This window comes from Erpetoichthys calabaricus, chromosome 6, assembly GCF_900747795.2.
Source record: "Erpetoichthys calabaricus chromosome 6, fErpCal1.3, whole genome shotgun sequence".
In the NCBI taxonomy this organism is placed as follows: Eukaryota; Metazoa; Chordata; class Cladistia; order Polypteriformes; family Polypteridae; genus Erpetoichthys; species Erpetoichthys calabaricus.
In genome coordinates this window covers 213,602,052-213,624,094 of record NC_041399.2, presented here as the reverse complement: position 1 = coordinate 213,624,094, position 22,043 = coordinate 213,602,052, and the positions used below count along the sequence as shown (strand labels likewise).

Here is a 22,043-nt window from a genome sequence, read left to right as displayed (position 1 = left end):
AACGTTGGTGGACAGCCATTTTTAGGTCTCTCCAGAGATGCTCAATTGGGTTTAAGTCAGGGCTCTGGCTGGGCCATTCAAGAACACTCACAGAGTTGTTGTGAAGCCACTCCTTCGTTATTTTAGCGGTGTGCTTAGGGTCATTGTCTTGTTGGAAGGTAAACCTTCGGCCCAGTCTGAGGTCCTTAGCACTCTGGAGAAGGTTTGTCTCCACACATACCGCTTAGAATTAAGGCCAAAAAGTTCTATCTTGGTCTCATCAGACCAGAGAATCTTATTTCTCACCATCTCAGAGTCCTTCAGGTGTCTTTTAGCAAACTCCATGCGGGCTGTCATATGTCTTGCACTGAGGAGATGTGCGGTATGTGTGGAGACAACCAGGCACTGCTCATCACTTGTCCAATACAGTCCCCACAGTGAAGCATGGCGGTGGCAGCATCATGCTGTGGGGGTGTTTTTCAGCTGCAGGGACAGGACGACTGGTTGCAATCGAGGGAAAGATGAATGCGGCCAAGTACAGGGATATCCTGGACAAAAACCTTCTCCAGAGTGCTAAGGACCTCAGACTGGGCCGAAGGTTAACCTTCCAACAAGACAATCACCCTAAGCACACAGCTAAAATAACGAAGGAGTGGCTTCATAACAACTCTGTGACTGTTCTTGAATGGCCCAGCCAGAGCCCTGACTTAAACCCAATTGAGCATCTCTGGAGAGACCTAAAAATGGCTGTCCACCAACGTTTACCATCCAACCTGACAGAACTGGAGAGGATCTGCAAGGAGGAATGGCAGAGGATCCCCAAATCCAGGTGTGAAAAACTTGTTGCATCTTTCCCAAGAAGACTCATGGCTGTATTAGCTCAAAAGAGTGCTTCTACTAAATACTGAGCAAAGGGTCTGAATACTTAGGACCATGTGATATTTCAGTTTTTTTTTTTTAATAAATCTGCAACAATTTCAAAAATTCTTTTTTTGTCTGTCAATATGGGGTGCTGTGTGTACATTAATGAGGAAAAAAATTAATTTAAATGATTTTAGCAAGTGGCTGCAATATGACAAAGAGTGAAAAATTGAAGGGGGTCTGAATACTTTCCGTACCCACTGTGTATATATATATATATATATATATATATATATATACACACACACACACTACGGAGTTCCCCCGTGCTCGCTTCACTCGCCAATCCCTCTGGTCTGCGCTAGGCGCCAGCCACTTCGCATCTCTGCCGCTCGTGTTATGAAGAGGGGGGCTGAACGCACTCCAAAGAGACGTGGTCGCTCCTCCGAAACCCCATCTAAAATGGTGATACAATAGGAAACAAATACAGTTTTATTTTTTTTTACCTCCTCTTTGATCGATCAGCTGCTGGCTTGCTGCCGTGTCATGTGATCTGCAACTCGCACAGCACTTCGAACATTTAAAAGCCTGTACAGTAGATGTCTTTGCATTCTACTCTTTGTCTCCGGCTCCGGGCGTGGTTAAATCTCTTGGCATTTACCACTAACTTGATGAGGTCACTTTCCGCACTGCTGAAGCCACGCCCTTTCCAATCTCAAGTGTATTTAAACGACACATCAACTGACACTTCATGACCACCTTCTGAGGAGAACAGAGCTCTGCGCCATTCAAGTTTCTTTTTCTTTTATAGCATAATACTAATCCTTGTTTAAGCATTTTCTTGGTAGGTTTTCCTCATCTGAAGGACATAAAATTAAAAGGAGCTGACTGTTTTTTCCTTTACTATATATATATAACAATGCTTAGATAGATAGATAGATAGATAGATAGATAGATAGATAGATAGATAGATAGATAGATAGATAGGATTTGAAAGGTGCTATATAACAGATGAATAAGCCCAAGTGCCCTGGCACTGGAATAAGGTCACAGTCCCTTTAGCATGTCACCAAATGGGACTAAAAGAGTTTAATGACAAAGAGGGCATCCAACAGTATGAATTTCTGCTCCTCAGAGGCCAGGGTGTATATTCAAGCTCAGGATGCTGGATCCCTCAGGCAGTTGCATTACTCTTTGTTGCAAGCATGCTGTCTCTACAACAATAATTTAAATGAATAAAATGTCGACTCAAGTAAAGATGTGTACACACACACTCACTCACTGCATCAGCATCATTTGGCACTGAATACACAGTGCAGCTGCTAGTCACTGTGTCCCCACACAAGTATCAGAGGACGCCAGTGGTGCCTGTTTAGTTCCAGGTTACCCATGCCACTCTTTATGTCACATACACATGAAGCCAGTTACCCCAGTTTGATAGGACCTCCCGTACTGGTGCTGCTTGTCCTTCTGTTCTTTGCTGAAGATGCAGTTTTAGGCTCAGCGTCGTCTGAAACAAATTCCTTGCTGGAAAGTTGATATTCTGCCTATATGAATGAAAAGGTAAAAATTGAATTTCTGGTTAATTGGATTGAATCCTGATTCTTTGATGGTAGCAGGAATAACATGATTTACCTTAACACCTGTTATATGTCGTCCCCATCTTCTACTGTATGTGAAACATACAGCTGAACTCTGAGCTCACTCTGAGACAACGTCAAGTGAAAGTGAGAATGAATGTTCATCTACTATGGAATCCATTTCAGGGTCATAAGGGCTGGAGTCTAACCTGACGGTATGCTGTATAGAGCAGCAAACGAGTCCATCATAGCCCTCTTTTACATACCCACTCCAGCTTAGACTTGGTCAACTAATCTACAGCAGTGGACATGGGGAGAATGTGGGCACTAAACACAGACGACCTGGGCCAGAACTTAAACCCAGGACTCTGGAGCAGCGCAGTGTGTGACCTTTTAGAGCAACCTCAGGAGAGCTTTACATTCATTAAGAAGTTCTCCTTTAGGTCCAGATGGGCTTTTCTGTAATCCCAAGGACCCACCTTCATGTCCCACACCTGTCTCAAGGAGGATGAACACCTGAGAGGGGGACATCAACCTCAGCAAATTTCTGAGAAGAGTCAGCATTGTGCAAGAAAATGGGAAAAAGGAGTAAAATCCATCTTAGAATTTGAACCTGGGTCTGAGTCTGAGTATCTAAATAGATAGATATGAAAGGCACTATATGATAGATAGATAGATAGATAGATAGATAGATAGATAGATAGATAGATAGATAGATAGATAGATAGATAGATAGATAGATAGATAGATAGATAGATAGATAGATAGATAGATAAGGCACTATATAATAGTATTAAGGTACCTCCTCAAAGAAGTCTTGAATCATCTGCAGCAGGTACTTCATCTCCAGGAGTTCCGTCAGATTCCTCTTTAAGGCCTCATGGCTGGAGTTGATCTCTTTCAGGTCCTTGTCTACTTTTTCAATCACAGACTGTAAGGGGTCGGGCAGAAAAAAAAGAAGAGCGACTTTGCTTTAATTGGATATTTTTGAAAAATGCTGGTTATCTGCCAAAATTAAATTAGAAGTGATGTCTTCACACTATCCTGGCACATTCCTGTTTGCCACTGTGGAACCAGCAAAGCTGACCCACAAGTCCTTAACTTAGGACTCAACACCACCCTCTGCAACTGGATTGTGGACTTCCTATCTGAGCAACTTCAGTGTGTGTAGACTGGCAGCATGACATCCTCCATGTTGACCCTCCACCCTGGCACTCTCCAGGATTGTGCACTGAGCCCCCTGCTCTGAATGTGTGTCCAGACTCAGTTCCGACTTCATCACAACAGCACCATCATAGGTCTGATCATCACAATGACAAGAAGCCTATCTGCTGATTCAGTGGTACCAGAGGACCAATGTAACCATCAAGGTCAGTAAAACCAAGGAGTTGGTCAGAGACTTCAGAAAGCAGACAACTCCAGTACATGAGAGGGGATGCTGTTGAAGGTGCCGTTGTGAAGACTCCTTTTTCATCACTGCAGATTTTCAGTTCCACGCTGGGTACTTGAAGGCCGAGCCATTAAAAGAGACTCACTGTTTGTGAACTTCTGCTTCTCATCATGTTGGTGTAGTCATCATCATCATCATGAATCATACTGATTATGTATCTACAGTACGGATTACCCCTTTGACCATTAAACAAAAATTAGAAATTCATGAATATGAATGTGTTTCTACTTTTCGAGTGTTAGATGTTAACATATCTTGTCATTGTGACCTCATGCCCAACCCCGATTAGGGCAGTCCATATTTTTCTGGCTGAGATCCATGACCTGAGACTTGAAGATGCTGATCCTTATCCCATCCAATTCCCACTCGGCTACAAATCATCCCAGTAAATGTCTGAGGTGACGGCCCGATTAAAAGAGCCAGCAAGACCACATCATTTGCAAAAAGCAGAGATGTGATCCTGAGGTCACTGAACTGGACACCCACCGTCCACCCCTTGGCTGTGCCCAGAAATTCTGTCCATAAACATTATGAGCCAAATTGGTGACAGAGGGCAGTCCTGGTGGAGTCCCAGTTTGACCTACGGCAGCTGAGCTCTCACTCTTGTTATATAGGGAGGGAACAAAAACTCCCCAACAGCAGTCCCAGCACCCCATACTCCTAAAGCAAATGGACACCCCAAAGGATGCAGCCATGTACCTTTTCAAAGCACACAAAACACTTGTAGACAGTTTAGGTTTACTCCCATCAACCCTCCAGAATTCTTGTGAGGGTAAACAGCCAATCCAATGACTTGGATGAAGTCCTCATTGCTCCTCCATAATCATAGGTTCAACCGACACTCAAAACAGAGGCACAGGACTTCCCAGGAAGGCAGAGGAGTGTTATCCCTCTAAAACTGGAACACTCCCACCGATCTCCTTTCTAAAAAATGTGGCCTACCATTCCTGCTTGCCAATCCAGAGGCATTGTCCCTAAACCTCTGAGCTGGTCAATCCATTAAGTGACATAGGAGACCATGTAGGGCATCGATATCCAAAAGGTGCCATTTATGAAAATTAAGGGGAGCGCACTCTGAAATCAACCCCCCCCCCCCCCCCTGCAAACCCAGGTATCTCATGGGGCATGTAACCCGGACACCAAGGGACCCCCCCACAAATCAATGAAGTCTAATAATATTGAAAATTGCTGCTACTATGGACACCTGGGGATGGCGTTTATGTAATTCAAGTGCCATGCATTCCAGACACCGAGGGGGACTCTAAAGTCTAACAAGAATACTGAACACCTTCAAGGGGAATTTATGAAACTCAAGGGGCACACACTGCAGACACCACTTAGGGAAGCTTAATGGGCTATGATTGGCACTGCCCAGCTTTCCAAGCAATGATATCCCCCTAATGTTAAAACACTCCCTCTGGTTCCCTTTCTGAAAAAATGGGAGCCACTACACCTAGTTTGCAAATCCAGAAGCACCGTCACCAACCTCAGAGCTAGTCAGTCCATCAGGGAACACGGGTGACAGTGTAGAGCACCATCAACTGAGGGTCGCCATTTAAGAAAGTTAAGGGGCTCACTCTCTGGACACTGAAGGGCATTGTTTTGAAATCTCAATGGGGCGTGTGGCACCAACACTGAGGAGAACCCGTAACGTCTGAAATTTAATAAAAATATTGAAAGCATGCTATGGACATTGACGAGCACCATTACTGAAACGCATGGGGAGAGGCACACTCCATACACCACCTAGGGGGCCCATATGGACTTTGACCGGCACTGCCCAGCCTCCAAGCAATGATATGCCCTTAAAGTTAAGGGGCTCATGCTCTGAACACTGAGGGGCATTGTTTTGAAATCTCACTGGGGCGTGTTGCACCGACACTGAGGAGAATCCTCAATGTCTGAAATCTAATAAGAATATTTGAAAACATGTTATGGACACTGAGGAGCACCATTACTGAAACTCAAGGGGTGCGCACACTCTGGACACCACCTAATGGGCCTACATGGGCTTCGACCGACACTGCCCAGCCTCCAAGCAATGATATGCCCCAAAAGTTAAGGGGCACACGCTCGGGACACTGAAGGGCACCGCTTTGGAATCTCATGGGGCATGTGACCCAGACACTGAGGAGAACCCTCCACGTCCTCAAAGTCTAATAATACTAAATGCTTGCTATGGGCACTGAGGAGCACCATTACTGAAACTCAAGGGGGGCGCACACTCTGGACACCACCTAATGGGCCTATATGGGCTTCGACTGGCACTGCCCAGCCTCCAAGCAATGATATGCCCCTAAAGTTAAGGGGCACATGCTCTGGACACTGAGGGGCACCATTTTGGTACCTCATTAGGCGCGTGACACCAACACTGAGGAGAACCCTCCACGTCCTCAAAGTCTAATAATACTGAATGTGTGCTATGGACACTGAGGGGCGCCATTAATGAAACGCAAGGGGGGGTGTACACTCTGGACACCACCTAGGGGGCCCACATGAACTTCAACTGGCACTGCCAACCCTAGGCATGTCAGCCAAGACAGCCCATCAACAATCCAGAGCCTTCAAGAACTCAGTGTGAATATCCACCACCCCTGAGGCATTGCCATGGAGGAGGTTTCTAATGAAATCAGCTCCAGTGATGGGCGAGTCCCCCTCTGAGTTCCCTACATTATTTTTTGTTAGTTACTTAGCGCCTTTTTTGTAGTGATGACCAAGATAGACTTCACTGTTCTGCGCTGGTTCGTTCTCCTTGCCCATTGCTGTGCCCCTGAACTAGACAGTGTTATGTTAAATCTCTTAATCCAGCTCAATGGTCTTGGAGCCTGTGTTAGTGGCACTGTGTGCCAATCCTGCTTGGGGTGCCCATCCTTCAGATGGCCCACTCATCATCTGTGTTACCTTATACATGCCTGTCTTTGAGATGTGAGATTAATCCTGGTTGGGGGGTAAAGAGACTGGAATTTGAACCCAGGACTTGGGAGCCGTGAGGCCACCACATGAAGCACTTTGCCACCCTCAAAACGAAAATGCCTCTGATTTCTACCAACAGCCGCAAAACAGCTGATTACCGACCAAATAAACAGCTTCTGCCTTAAGCGTCCATGACGAAAACTCATCGAGTGGCATGTTCTCCTCGGCACTGGCACTGCTGCTGCTGTGGCATTGATTGCCTGTTTTTAGACTCCCGGTAATTGGTCTCCAAGTTGTTTGTGCGTCGTCTTCCTAAACAGGCCTGAAAACGGCTTCTGAGTGTTTGTGTGTTTCTCATGAACCGTTCAAGCATCGAGGGGGACTCATCACAGCTGATGGCCTATTGATTCAAATCAAAGCCTTCAGCTGGCGTCTGTCATTAACGAGGGGCTCGACTCGTGTGGGTCCTGATTACTCAGATGGAGACTCTGCTGCAAGAAGCTCAGTCGCGTTGGAGTTCAATCAATGACACTCGCCACTCTTGGAATTGCGTCCATCCAGCGTGCGCCACTAACTATTATCATTTATGACGCCTTCTATCGTTTTATCTTTTGGGTTGTGCTTCAGTTCCACTCACATTTGCTCTTGTAGACACACGTCCACACATTCAAAGGGAGAGCTGGCAAATGTGGAGGACTGTTGTCTGTTTGCCCTCTGCGATGCGTGGAACGGAGGATGTGGATGGCGTCTGACAACTCTCTTACGTGAATGAAACAGAAAGAAACAGGGGGGGGTCACATGGGACAACCAACCTCCCCTTCAGGTTCAGCTTTACATTGTGGTCGTCTGAGGGAAAGACAGGCTGAAGACTTGAAGGCATTTCGGGGTGCCAACCTGGTCATCCCCATTTATTTAACAAAAATCAATAAAAACAGCATAATAATGTGAACAAAACTGTGCCACTCTATGACAATGTGGCTCTTGGACTGTTTAATTGTCATCTCAAATATGAGGAGATCCTTGGCTCTGGTCTTTCTGGTGAGAAGTGATGCCTCCTTCTTGGCGGTGTAAGGGACAGCCCGGCCGGGATGCCCAAGGAATGGAAGAATGGGGTTAGGTGGACTTTCTAGTGCACAATCCCCCCAGAACACTAGATGGCAGCCCCCCTGGGTTGTAGCAGTGCCTCGGATTCCTACAGGGCACAACAGAAGTTGGAGTCTGGCACAGCCCTGCAGGGTTCCGTGGGCACCGCTAGGAAGTGTTGCAGGAATGGCTCAGCCCTTTGGCGCAGCACTTCTGCCACACCCGAAAGTGCTGCTGGAAGATCACCGGACACCCCGAGCACTTCTGGGTGCCATATAAAAGGAGCCAGCAGCCACTACATGGAGAGCCAGAGTCAGGAGGAAAAGGGGTGAAGCTTGCCAGTGGAGGAATGGAGGCAGAAAGGAGAAGAAAGAAGAAAAGAAGGAACTGTGGTGCTTTGTGCAGTGCTGCTGTGGGGAGTGAGGGAAAAGAGCACCCGTAAATAAAACGTGTGCTGTGCTGGCACCCATGTCTCTGCCTGTCTGTGTCGGGTTGGGGTGGCTGGAGTGGCATTTGTGGTTCACAACTTTATGGTCAAGGGACCAGAAGGGGGCGGAGTTCAATTGCCCTGATTAGCCAGTTTCTCTGTTCTGTGGAAAGAAGAAGAGAGCAAGACAGTTAGCAGCAGTGCCCCGTCTCAATCCAGGTTGGTACTACATGCTTAGAAGGAACTCATAGGGTGACCCTCTGACGCATGTGCGTGACAGCTTCTTATATGAATGGGTGCCTAAAAATTCCCAAAATCAATCAATAAGTAAGGGGTGTAGGGTTTAGTTTTTGAATATACGCATACATTCTGGTTAATCAGTCCACCGAGTGGAATTGTGCCAGCTTATTCGAGAGCAGAATTCTACAATCGTGTATGGGACTTGGGCATTTTTTTTACCATGCCACCATGCCAAAATTTTCAAGAGCAAAGAGTTTGTATAAAAATGTTATTTTAAGCTCAGCAAAAGCAATGCTGAAGCCGTGACTATGCTTTTACAGAACAGGCTTTGCAAAAATTTGAGCGTGAAAATGTGCACATGCCAAACATTAATGCACACATTTCTACTCAATTTACCATTTCTATATACCATTTTTTCTACCGAGAGAGCTAACAGTAGTGATTGTCATGGCTGTGTACATTCCACCAGATGCCAATGTAAACACGGCGCTCTCTCTCCTGCAGAATACCATTAACGAACAGCAGCGAGCCCACCCTGACGGTGCTCATATAATTGCAGGAGACTTTAACAAGGCCAACTTGAAGACTGTACTCCCGAAATTTTATCAACATGTTAAGTGTTCTACTAGAGGGGAGAACACTCTGGACCATGTTTACTCCAACATCAAGCACAGAGCAGGAGCTATACTCCTCCCCGAAGTCGGACAGTCCGACCATCTTTCTCTCCTGCTCTCCCCAGCCTACACCCCCCTCAGACGCAGTGCCAGGCCCACCATAAAGACTGTGACAACCTGGCCTGAAAATGCACTCTCCAAACTACAGGACTGCTTTGAACAGACGGACTGGGACATATTTGAACACCAAGAGCTGGAAACATTCACAGTAACGGTACTGGACTATATCAGGTTCTGCATCGGGAATGTGACTAAGGACAAAAACATTCGGGTTTTCCCAAACCAGAAACCCTGGATGACCAGTCAGGTCCGTACACTCCTCAGAGCCCGCGACGCTACCTTCAGGTCAGGTGACAGAGCTCTGTACAGGGCTGCCCGAGCCGCTCTGAAAAGTGGAATTAAAAATGCCAAGACAGACCATAATAGGAGCATAGAGTCCCACCTGTCCAGCCACAATACATGGGAGGTGTGGCAGGGAATATAAAACATCACAAACTACAGAGGCTGTGATGCAACAACAGGAGATCTGAGTGTGCCACTAGCAGAGGAGCTAAACTGCTTCTTTGCTCGCTTTGAATCATCACAACAGCAGCACTCACCTGCTCCAGTCCTGCTCCCACCCTCACCGGGTTCCTGCACCACTCCATTCACTGTAAAGGGGCACGATGTCAGACGGGGGCTCCTGGCAGTGAACCCCAAGAAGGCTGCCGGTCCAGATGGAGTGCCTGGTAGGGTGCTCAGAGCGTGTGCCCACCAGCTCACCTTTATCTTTACCAAAATCTTCAACCTCTCCCTAGCCCAGGCAGTCATTCCATCCTGCCTAATATCAGCCACAAACATTCCAGTGCCGAAGAAGTCTCCCATCACCAGCCTAAATGATTATCGCCCTATGGCCCTCACTCCAGTAATCATGAAGTGCTTCGAGAGACTGGTTCTCCAGCACATCAAGGACTATCTCCCCCAGGAGTTCAATGCACGTGATCATCATTATTGTGCAATATTTAAATTATGTGCAATAACCCAATAGTGCAATAGTTATTTATTCTTTCCAGTATTTAAATAATGTGCAATAACTCGATTTAGTTATTATTCTTTCCATTTGTATATAGCGTCACAGAACTTTTTTTGCAACTTTTTGCACCATTTGTTAATTTGTTTATTTACTTGTTGTGTTCTACATATATGTCTGCACTGAAGGAGCTGCTTTTAGCAGTTGATTTTATTCTGTTTGAACTCTGTTTAGTTGTTTTTACTATGTTTTAATTAGTTTTATTTATTGTATTTTATTTACTTATTATTTTGTTTTTGTTTAAAATTTATTTTAGCCTATGTTCAACACTTTGGTCAGCGGCTGTTGTATGTAAAGTGCTTTATAAATAAAGTTGACTTGACTTTTAATCTCATTGTACATGTGTATAGTGACAATAAGTGGCATTCTATTCTATTCTATCCCAGTCACCTTGTAAATGTGTGTGTACCTGAGCGGGCCTCAAACTCCGCCCTGAAGCATGCTAATCAACTTCATACAATGCTGCAGATCTTCATTGGCTGGCAGAGCAGCCCCTCCCACCTGATGCATGGAGACTCCGCCCCCTACTCAGAAGAATATGCTTTGTAAATGAAAGCACAAGACCACTCACGGCCTCTCCTCTGCACTTTTAGGGTCCGGGAAAGGTGTAAGGTGCCAGTGTATGAGCAGGTAACCTGACACATGTAAATGACGTGATTGCTGTTATAATGATTACTATTGGCCACAGGGAACACTGAGGGCTCAGCCAGTTACCTTACCAATATGCCAGCTACCATGTCCAGCACCGTCATAGATAGATAAAGTATCTATCAATATGCTGCTGCTGGAGTATGTGAATTTCCCCTTGGGATTAATAAACAATATTAAAGAGTAATAACAATGCAGGTATAACAGACAATAACTTTGTATAATGTTAACGTTTACCCCCAGGTAGAATTGAAGAGTTGCATAGTGTCTCCTCAGTCTGTCAGTGGAGCAGGATGGTGACAGCAGTCTGTCGCTGAAGCTGCTCCTCTGTCTGGAGATGATCCTGTTCAGTGGATGCAGTGGATTCTCCATGATTGACAGGAGTCTGCTCAGTGCCTGTCACTCTGCCACAGATGTCAAACTGTCCAGCTCCATGCCTACAATAGAGCCTGCCTTCCTCACCAGTTTGTCCAGCCGTGAGGCATCCCTCTTCTTTATGCTGCCTCCCCAGCACACCACTGCGTAGAAGAGGGCGATCGCCACAACTGTCTGATAGAACATCTGCAGCATCTTATTGCAGATGTTGAAGGATGCCAGTCTTCTAAGGAAGTATAGTCGGCTCTGTACTCTCTTGCACAGATCATCAGTATTGGCAGTCCAGTCTAATTTATCATCCAGCTGCACTCCCAGGTATTTATAGGTCTGCACCCTCTGCACACAGTCACCTCTGATGATCACGGGGTCCATGAGGGGCCTGGTCCTCCTAAAACCCACCACCAGCTCCTTGGTTTTGCTGGTGTTCAGGTGTAGGTGGTTTGAGTTGCACCATTTAACAAAGTCCTTAATTAGGTTCCTATACTCCTCCTCCTGCCCACTCCTGATGCAGCCCACGATAGTAGTGTCGTCAGCGAACTTTTGCACGTGGCAGGACTCCGAGTTGTATTGGAAGTCTGATGTATGTTGGCTGAACAGGACCGGAGATGTCATGTCAGCCAAAGCTCCTTTTCCTCAAAATAAATAAGTTCACCCAGGCCACTGAGACATGACATTTCATTAATCTCATCTTGGATGACTCGTGAAATAATGGAGTGCAAGTGCTGTAAATTCGACAAACACATCGATGCTGTGGTTGGTCCCGTTTTTATCTCTTGAGACTTGTCACACACGTGTGCATGGGAAGCAGTCTAAGAGGTTAAGTGGGAGTAAGACAGAGAGTGTGAGGTTAATTCATTGTACTAATGCCTCTTCTTCCTCTCCTGCAGACCTCCAGAAGACAGCCCCACCTAAATCTCCTCCCACTTCACAACCCTGTTGACCTCACTTCCTCCCGAAGACACACCTCTTCCTGTTCCTCAACTATAAAGTTGGGGCATTTGTTTCAAGTTGCAGTCTCTGTTGTGACTCAGTGCTTAATGTGCTCAGTGTATTTAGACCCTGATGATCCATAGGGATTATGATATGCAGTTATCTTCATCATTGCTTTAGCAAAAACATTAAACCACATTAGCAGAAAACAAGTGTGTACTCAGTTCTTGGAACAGAAATTCAAAATGATGCCCGAGCTTTGATCGTCACGCCGTAAACCTCTCAAGTACGAGTGATGGAGAGCTCAGTAAACGACACAGGAGTCGATGTGCCATTCTCCAAATTAGAGCTTTTTGTGCTTCATATCTCCGTTTTTTTTCTACTGCATCGCCACCCCCCACCACGCCGAGCTCTTACAATACATAATGGCTGTGGCCCTCCAGCCCGCTCATGGCTAACACATCTTCTTCATTCCTGCTTTCAGGGGTCTGCCTGAGCAAAAACGTGAACTTATTATGGAAAAGATAAAATACCACTAGTCATATTTAGACATCCAAAATATAATTTAGACAAGACAGAATTTATATAAGACAAGTCGCAGTACCTGATTAGAATAATTTGAAAATATTTGCTGTCTCTTGCCCTTTGCATATCTTCAGCATCTTTCCTTTGTTTTTGCATTTGTGAACATCTCATCATCGGCGCTCACTCCGTCAAGTGCATCCCCGTAAGGCCCGCTTCTCAGACTCTCTCATTACTTTCATGCCTCCTGTCCGGCTTTACATTGTCATCTTTGAAGGCGACTCTCTCAGTGTGTGCCTTACCCTTTACTCCTCCACATGCGCCTCAATCTCACACTTCCTGTCTGAAACCACATTACCAAAGCCAAACTGACCAATCAGATTTCTTAGAGGGACTGAACACACAGACCAAAGTGTTGAGATAGATAGATAGATAGATAGATAGATAGATAGATAGATAGATAGATAGATAGATAGATAGATAGATAGATAGATAGATAGATAGATAGATAGATAGATAGGAGTTAGGTCCATAAATATTTGGACAGAGACAACTTTTTTCTCATTTTGGTTTTGTACATTACCACAATGAATTTTAAATGAAACAACTCCGATGCAGTTGAAGTGCAGACTTTCAGCTTTAATTCAGTGGGGTGAGGCAACTAAAGCATTTTGTGAACACAATCCCTTCATTTCATTGGCTCAAAAGTAATTGGACAATTGACTCAAAGGGTATTTCATGGGCAGGTGTGTGCAAGTCCGTCGTTATGTCATTATCAATTAAGCAGATAAAAGGCCTGGAGTTGATTTGAGGTGTGGTGCTTGCATGTGGAAGATTTTGCTGTGAACAGACAACATGTGGTCAAAGGAGCTCTCCATGCAGGTGAAAGAAGCCATCCTTAAGCTGCGAAAACAGAAAAAACCCATCAGAGAAATCGCTACAATATTACGAGTGGCAAAATCTACAGTTTGGTACATCCTGAGAAAGAAAGCAAGCACTGGTGAACTCAGCAACGCAAAAAGACCTGGACATGCACAGAAGACAACAGCGGTGGATGATCGCAGAATCATTTCCATGGTGAAGAGAAACCCCTTCACAGCAGCCAACCAAGTGAACAACACTCTCCAGGGGGTAGGTGGGCGTATCGATATCCAAGTCTACCATCAAGAGAAGACTGCATGAAAGTAAATACAGAGGGTGCACTGCAAGGTGCAAGCCATTCATAATCCTCAAGAATAGAAAGGAGAGATTGGACTTTGCTAAAGAACATCTAAAAAAGCCAGCATAGTTCTGGAAAAACATTCTTTGGACAGATGAAACCAAGATCAACCTCTACCAGAATGATGGCAAGAAAAAAGTATGGAGAAGGTGTGGAACAGCTCATTATCCAAAGCATAGCACATCATCTGTAAAACACGGTGGAGGGAGGCAGTGTGATGGCTGCCAGTGGCACTGGGACACTCATGTTTATTGATGATGTGACACAGGACAGAAGCAGCCGAATGAATTCTGAGGTGTTCAGAGACATACTGTATGCTCAAATCCTGCTAAATACAGCAGTCAAATTGATTCATGATACAGATGGACAATGATCCAAAACATACAGCCAAAGCAACCCAGAAGTTTATTAAAGCAAAGAAGTGGAAAATTCTTGAATGGCCAAGTCAGTCACCTGATGTTAACCCAATTGAGCAGGCATTTCACTTGTTGAAGACTAAACTTCAGACAGGAAGACCCACAAACAAACAGCAATTGAAAGCCGCTGCAGTAAAGACCTGGCAGAGCATTAAAAAGGAGGAAACCCAACATCTGGTGATGTCCAGGAGTTCAAGACTTCAGGCTGTCATTGCCAGCAAAGGGTTTTCAACCAGGTATTAGAAATGAACATTTGATTTCCAGTTATTTAATTTGTCCAATTACTTTTGAGCCCCTGAAATGAAGGGATTGTGTTCACAAAATGCTTTAGTTGCCTCACATTTTTATGCAATTGTTTTGTTCACCCCACTGAATTAAAGCTGAAAGTCTGCACTTCAACTGCATCGGAGTTGTTTCATTTAAAATTCATTGTGGTAATGTACAGAAGCAAAATGAGAAAAAAGTTGTCTCTGTCCAAATATTTATGGACCTAACTGTAGATAGATAGATATATAGATAGATAGATGAAAGGCACTATATAACAGACAGACAGACAGATAGATAAGATGGACAGACAGACATGAAAGGCACTATATAACAGATAGACAGCAGTTTATATCTCACCAGAGGGAAATCTGACTTTTTACAGAAGCCCAATAAATAAATAAATGTTATTGTAATATGACATACAACAAACCCTCCTCTTCAATTGCATACCAGAACGGCTAAAAAGAGTAGAAAATCTACCAATTGATGTGAAAAGCACTATATAATAGATAGATAGACAGTTGGGGATGCCTGCTCTAAACTTTTATTGAACCCTTAATAAGTCATCAGTCACACCAAGAGCAGATATTGTGCCTTTAGGATAATATGAATGTGGCTTTACGGGACCCCCAATGGTCTTCACATGATTGAGGGCACCCTGATCTACTGTATGCCCTACACATGTTTGGTTTCCCTTGGCCACCTAGTCCACTAGCTGACCTTAGTCCCGACCATCTTGGGCCCTGCTTGTTAACTTGCCAGGTGTTAATTTGGACTTTTAGAGGTCTTTCTGGACAGAGGTACCCGACAGATGAAGATTAATGCTGCATATCAAAAGACTTTTCCTCTTTCAGCTGTTCCTACTAGGAGACACCCGTCTCCCTGTGACCTTTTTATTTATCTGAACCATTAAAGTCATGTGGCAGCTTACAGATGGAGACATGCTAAATGATAAAGACTAACCTCCAGCTCCAGGAGCTCCCGGGCACAGGGGGCTTCTCCTAGGACACTGGCATCTGCCATCGGAATGCCTGCTTTTGTGATCTCCTTCTCCAGGAACCCTGAAAGAGATGCATACAAATGAGGTGGGCTCCATAACAACCATTGAGAAAAGTTCCACAACAACACAGCAGAGAGTTTCAGACTTGTCGACGCGTCTTCTGACATTCCCAGGATGGGAGGAAATTCAACACGAAATGACAAATGAGGCGCCAAGAGCCACAAATCTGTCTGCTGCCGAATCGCATTGACAGCTGTGTCTCGCCTCACTCGTTAAATCTGCTGGGAAGCCATCTGGGTTGGCGATCTGAGGAGGCACCCTCTTCTGGTCAGTTTGGAGAGTTGGAAACATTTTGTGCTGTGAACATCATGTGCGAAGAAGCCAAACGTCCACGCTGACTTTACCCAAAGACACTTTGAGCGAGAGGATTGTGTGAAAACGTGTCTGAGGCACCCAAGGAGTATCGTGTGTGATGATTTCTTAAACAGGCAAAGCGTAAAGACGGCCGATACATACCACAGGTAAGGCAAGAAAAATGAAGAATTCCCATCACCCAGACCAGGGAAGGGTACATTGAAGAAGAAAAAAAAAAAAAAGAGATCCTATTACAATTATACAAGACGAGGTGCCTAAACCTAGCAGTTTATATTAATATTGAGGGTTAAACGTTGGCACCTGTGAGGACTGGTACCGATCCAAGGCTGGTACCTGTCTAAGATTTAATGATGGTGAGCCAGGCTCCAGCCTGATGTGACACTAAAGTAGATTACATACACACTGGCATAGGGGGTGCCCTGCTGGCCCCACAGTCATCGTACGGTAACTGGCAAAAGCCTGCCAGTAGTACAACCCCAATTCCAAAAAGTCCAGCTGCCGAAGAGACAGCCTGAAGCCTCGGACAGACGCAGCGACCTTAGACATTCGCCGACGGCCTTTTTTCTTTTGACTCTGCCCACTTTCTAAGAGCCACTCCCCCTTTTTGCCGCGGTATTGACGTGTATATCACACACACACACCCCTTAATTCCTGCTCTTAAACCAGTGGACTCAGTAGTTCTGATGCCTGTTTTATCTCCGTATTTATTAAACTTCGAAACTATCGACGTCCCTCACTTCTGCATCCGAATCAAAACCACACGATGGATGTGTCTTTGATGATTGGTTATATGTGCATTGTCAGAAGTCACTTTTTTTGTGTGAAGAAAAAAAAAATAAAATGAATCAATTTTCTAGGTGGCGGCACGGTGGCACAGTGGTAGCACTGCTGCCTTGCAGTCATAATACCCAGGTTCGCTTCTCGGGTCCTCCCTGCGTGGAGTTTGCATGGTGCATTGATGTTCCTAAAATTGTCCCTAGTGTGTGCTTGGTGTGTGGGTGCCCTGTGGTGGGCTGGTGCCCTGCCCGGGGTTTGTTCCTGTCTTGTGCCCTGTGCTGGCTGGGTTTGGCTCCAGCAGACCCCCGTGACCCTGTGTTGGGATAAAGTGGGTTGGAAAATGACTGACTGACTGACATGACTATCCATCCATCCATTTTCCAACCCGCTGAATCCGAACACAGGGTCACGGGGGTCTGCTGGAGCCAATCCCAGCCAACACAGGGCACAAGGCAGGGAACCAATCCTGGGCAGGGTGCCAACCCACCGCAGGACACACACAAACACACCCACACACCAAGCACACACCAGGGACAATTTAGAATCGCCAATCCACCTAACCTGCATGTCTTTGGACTGTGGGAGGAAACCGGAGCGCCCGGAGGAAACCCACGCAGACACGGGGAGAACATGCAAACTCCACGCAGGGAGGACCCGGGAAGCGAACCCAGGTCCCCAGATCACCCAACTGCGAGGCAGCAGCGCTACCCACTGCGCCACCGTGCCGCCCTGACATGACTAGTTTATTAAAATAAAATTAAATTAAATACAATAAAATAGGCCTTGGCTGACACCCTGCCCGGAGTGTGTTTCCTGCATTGCGCCCTATGTTGGCTGGGATTGGCTCCAGCAGATCCCCCGTGACCCTGTAGTTAGGATATAGCGGGTTGGATGATGGATGGATGGATAAATCAAAACAGTTTGTGTCCAAAAGTGCAGATCTCAAAGTTCATAAATAATCCATAGAGACAGTGAAAAATCTAAATGTTTAAAACCAGGATAAAAATGAGAATAAAAAGCCTCCAGACCTGGGTTCGCTTCCTGGGTCCTCCCTGCGTGGAGTTTGCATGTTCTCCCCGTGTCTGCATGGGTTTCCTCCGGGTGCTCCGGTTTCCTCCCACAGTCCAAAGACATGCAGGTTAGGTGGATTGGTGATTCTAAATTGGCCCTAGTGTGTGCTTGGTGTGTGGGTGTGTTTGTGTGTGTGTCCTGCAGTGGGTTGGCACCCTGCCCGGGATTGTTTCCCTGCCTTGTGCCCTGTGTTGGCTGGGATTGGCTCCAGCAGACCCCCGTGACCCTGTGTTCGGATTCAGCGGGTTGGAAAATGGATGGATGGATAAAAAGCCTCCAGATATTGGACCATATGAGGTGAGCCCAACTCCCTCCACATCTTCCAGCTCACCCATCACTTGTTCAGCTCTCACTCCCGACCCCTGTCTGGGCTGCCTCCATCGGCATCTCATCATCCTTCATGCCCACGCAGTCGTCCCTCGGATCCCTGGAAAGGATGGCCTCCCTCGATTGCACCTACTCCTCAGCACAATCAGTCTGTTATGATCTGTCCCTAGAGTGCCAATCCCTCGCGGGACCCCTGACCGCGCTGCCTTCTCTCTTCTGGCTCGTCCTCTTTCTCTGCCCCAACGCCGCACTCTTGTTCTGCAAGCCTTTATCTCTTTCATTTTCCCCTCTTTCGTTCCTCCATTTCCGGTGCCGACCTGTACTTCCAGGACTCCGTGGGCCTAGCGTCTCCATCATGCACTGCAGGAAGCCAATGAAACACTTGAGAACGATAGCACCTTCACGTGCAGGCGCGTCTCGGCCCAATTACCTCATCAACTCCCCGCAGGTTGCGCGAGAGTGCCCACGGAGACTGACATGGCCAAACAGATTTTTTATTAAAAACTGACCATTCGTTCGGAGCCACGACCCCACTATATCACAGACTTGCCTTAGGTGCACATCCAACCGTCTCTTGGGTTTTGGGCCTTGCTTCGTTTAACTATAAACATCTCACCTTGACATCCCTCCTTTTGTTGTGGTCTGACTCAGTACAAAGTGATTGCGTAGGTGTGCATGAGTGCAACCCTGTGATCAATGACGGGTGTTCATCCCCTTTATGTCTGGGTCTCCATCCAGGACATGTGGTGCTATGCAGGTATGAGAGGAAAATAGGGGGAACTGATGGAGAGATGGATTAAGAGATGTAGCTCATAGAAACAGAGCTTCAGCCTCATGCAGAAGACTCACAACTTTAGTCTGGCATACCCTGACTAGAGCTGCTGATTAGTTGTGCAGACTGCATTTCTATATGTTAGTCATTTGCACAGAAATACAATGACACAAAATTTATAAACTAACTCTCCACTATTCTGTTTCTCCTCCTGGTATCTGGATGTGGCACTGCTCTACTTCCAGGTTGCTCTTCTGCATATGGAAAAGTCATCTCGGATAAAGGAACACTGGAATCATCAGATTGAAAGATTCTCTCATCAGATTGGACAGCCAGCGCAGATTCCACTGCGGAAAACCCCAGAGGGATTTAGGCGGCCAGTTGGCCGAAGTCTTCAGGACTGTGACCGTGTCTGACTTTGGCCATAATACCCTCAGTTAATTAACAGACAGATATTGTTGGCTTCCATTTATGTTTAACCAGTTTCTACTTCATTCTCCAGGTGTTAAAACAAAGCTGAATCTTTATATGTACTCTAAGTTTTGTCAGGGATCGTCTGGCACCCTGACCAGGTCAAGAACCGATCCCTTTCCAGCAGGGCCTTCTTAAAACATCATAGTCCCCCGAGCAACACAGTGTGCTGGGACCCCTGTTTTGATAGCAATACAGAAACATACTTATGCATCAGGAACATCATGGACCCCAATGCACCTGGGACACCCCAGCCAGTGCCCATTGTGCCAGTAAGGGAGGCCTGAAGGATGAAGGGATTCTATACCGAAGCCTATACTCCCCTGATCCACTGGAGGGCAGCATTCTTGTGTTGTTGCCCCTGCTTTTCAACCCACAGGCATGCTGGGAATTGTAGTCCCAATCTACAGCCATGTGGTATACAAAGCCTAACAACAGGGGGAGCTGAAGGGAGGAATCATCCCTGCTTTCTAGAGACTTCATCCTGACCCTACTTCCATCAGACTGTGGGCCAACTCCGGTGGGCACTCTGTCTTGCCTCAGAGAGCTGGAGTCGGGAGCAACACTTGCAAGAGGAAGAGGAGAAGGGAGAAGAAGAGAGAAAATGAATTTATCATCCATGTATGTTCTGCATTGTTTAGAAGGTATTTGGACAAATAAAATCCATTGTGTGTGTGTCAGTTGTGTCTGGGGTTTGGGGCTCAATAGCGCCCCCTGTCATTCACAGCACTAATTCTGTACTTAGTATAATTAGTATAATGTACACTTGCATTTTACCTGAGAATTTGTTCACAATGCTCTGCGGCTGGATTCAGTGAAGGGCACTATATGAAAAATGAGTTGTGTTGCTTTGTGTTGGATAAACGACAAGATCGGATTTTGAAAGCAGGCAACCTTTCAAAGTAATTCATGAACCTGCTGTGGTGCCCTCTGTCCAAGATATTATGGGAGAAACATCAGAATTTTTTAAAAGAAAAAAAAAACACGAATCGCTGCTTTATTCTAAATGTCTCTATGAAACATTGCTAATAAGGATTTATTGTTCAAAGAAATTACCATATTAATGTGAATTTAGTTAAATTCAAAAGAACCTTTTAATGTTCTTCAGTCCCACTAGGCCATTGTTCTCAGAACACTTTAGTTTGTCAAGAATAATGGGCCCACAAAGCGCATTGTCTCCCTTTTTTTGTTTATCTGTTCAGCAGCCAGGCTCACATTTAAAATAATTATAATTGGATGCGTGATGCTGTATTATCGTTACGAGTGTACGTGAGTGGGTGTATCAAATTAAAATTTAATAACTGAATTACTTTTACTGATACACATGAAAGGAAAGTGATCCTGACAATGCGGTTTTAGGGGGACATGACTGTGACATGAGAAAGTCTTCAGACCCCTTCACTTTTATTTCACATTTTGTTCTGTTGCAACCTTGGCCTAAAATTGTTAAATTCATTTTTTATCCCTCATCAAGCAACATTCAACATCCCAGAATAGCAAACAAGGTTTTAGGAATTGTTCTAAGTTTATTAAAAGTAAAAAACTGAAAGATCCCCTTGACACAAGCGATCAGAGCCTTAACTTTGGCTTGGGTGCATTTCATTCTATGGGACGTCACTGAGATGTTTCTACGCCATCTTCGGAGCCCACCAGAGGTCAATTCAATCGCTTATACGAATTACAGAAAGCACATTGGTTATTGACCCCTCACAGAGCATTCTATGTCTGGGCACCATTCAGGAAGTGGATGAAGAGGTGGTCCACTCCTATAAGTACATGGGGGTCCACATCAATGACAGGTTTTAGACTGCTCTCGTACCACAGAGGAACTCAAGAAGAAGGAGGGGCAGCGCAGGCTCTTCTTCATTAAAAAGAGGAGTGACATCCTTCACATCTTCTGTAACTCTGTGATGGCCAGTGTGGTGTGCTGGGCTGGTAATGCTACTTCAAGTGAGGACCACTGAATCAACAAGCTCATTAAAAGGGCAGGCTCAGTTATGGGACGCACTCTGGACCCCCCTGGAGTTAACAGTGGAGGAGTGGATTAAGACAAAACTGAGTGCCATTATGAACACATCCTCTCTCTGACACGCCGACACTGAAGACTTTCAGCCAATAAATTAACTAGCAGAAGTGGGTTACGAAACGCAGAGGGGGCTCCTTTATATTAACTGCAATAGGTCTGTATAGCGCCTCACTGGGACTGGGACTGGGACTGCAAGGCAGAAGATTTCTTTCTTTACAATATTCTTGCTTTTCAGTCATACGGGTGTGTGTTTAGACCAAAGTGTAGATGTATATAAGGTATTTATTTATCTATTCTGACCATAAGGGGGCGCCAGAGAGCCCCAAACCATAGACACACCAATACAGCACACTTTGATGTGATAAAATAAAGGAAGAATATTTACTCACACCAAGCATCTTTAAACAGTCCTCTCACCAATAATCAGCCAGCCACCATCACAACCACACAGAAACCTTCCGCCTTCTCCCCTCTGCTGAGTGTTGCCCGGATCCAGGAATGCTTCCGGTGCCATGTTGTGTCTGGCTGGAAACATTTCTGGGCCATGAAGAAAGCAGAGAGGCCCGCCCCA

General features: G+C 45.7%; 1 protein-coding gene across 1 annotated transcript in view; it reads right to left on the bottom strand.

The window, feature by feature from the left end:
- si:ch73-173p19.2 (V-type proton ATPase 116 kDa subunit a 1) overlaps positions 1–22,043 on the bottom strand; it is a 154,351-nt gene that overhangs the window by 95,112 nt on the left and 37,196 nt on the right. Inside the window, 3 exon segments of the mRNA XM_051928808.1 lie at positions 2,269–2,387; positions 3,223–3,351; positions 15,617–15,714. Of these exon segments, the coding sequence (XP_051784768.1) occupies positions 2,269–2,387; positions 3,223–3,351; positions 15,617–15,714 (346 nt within the window).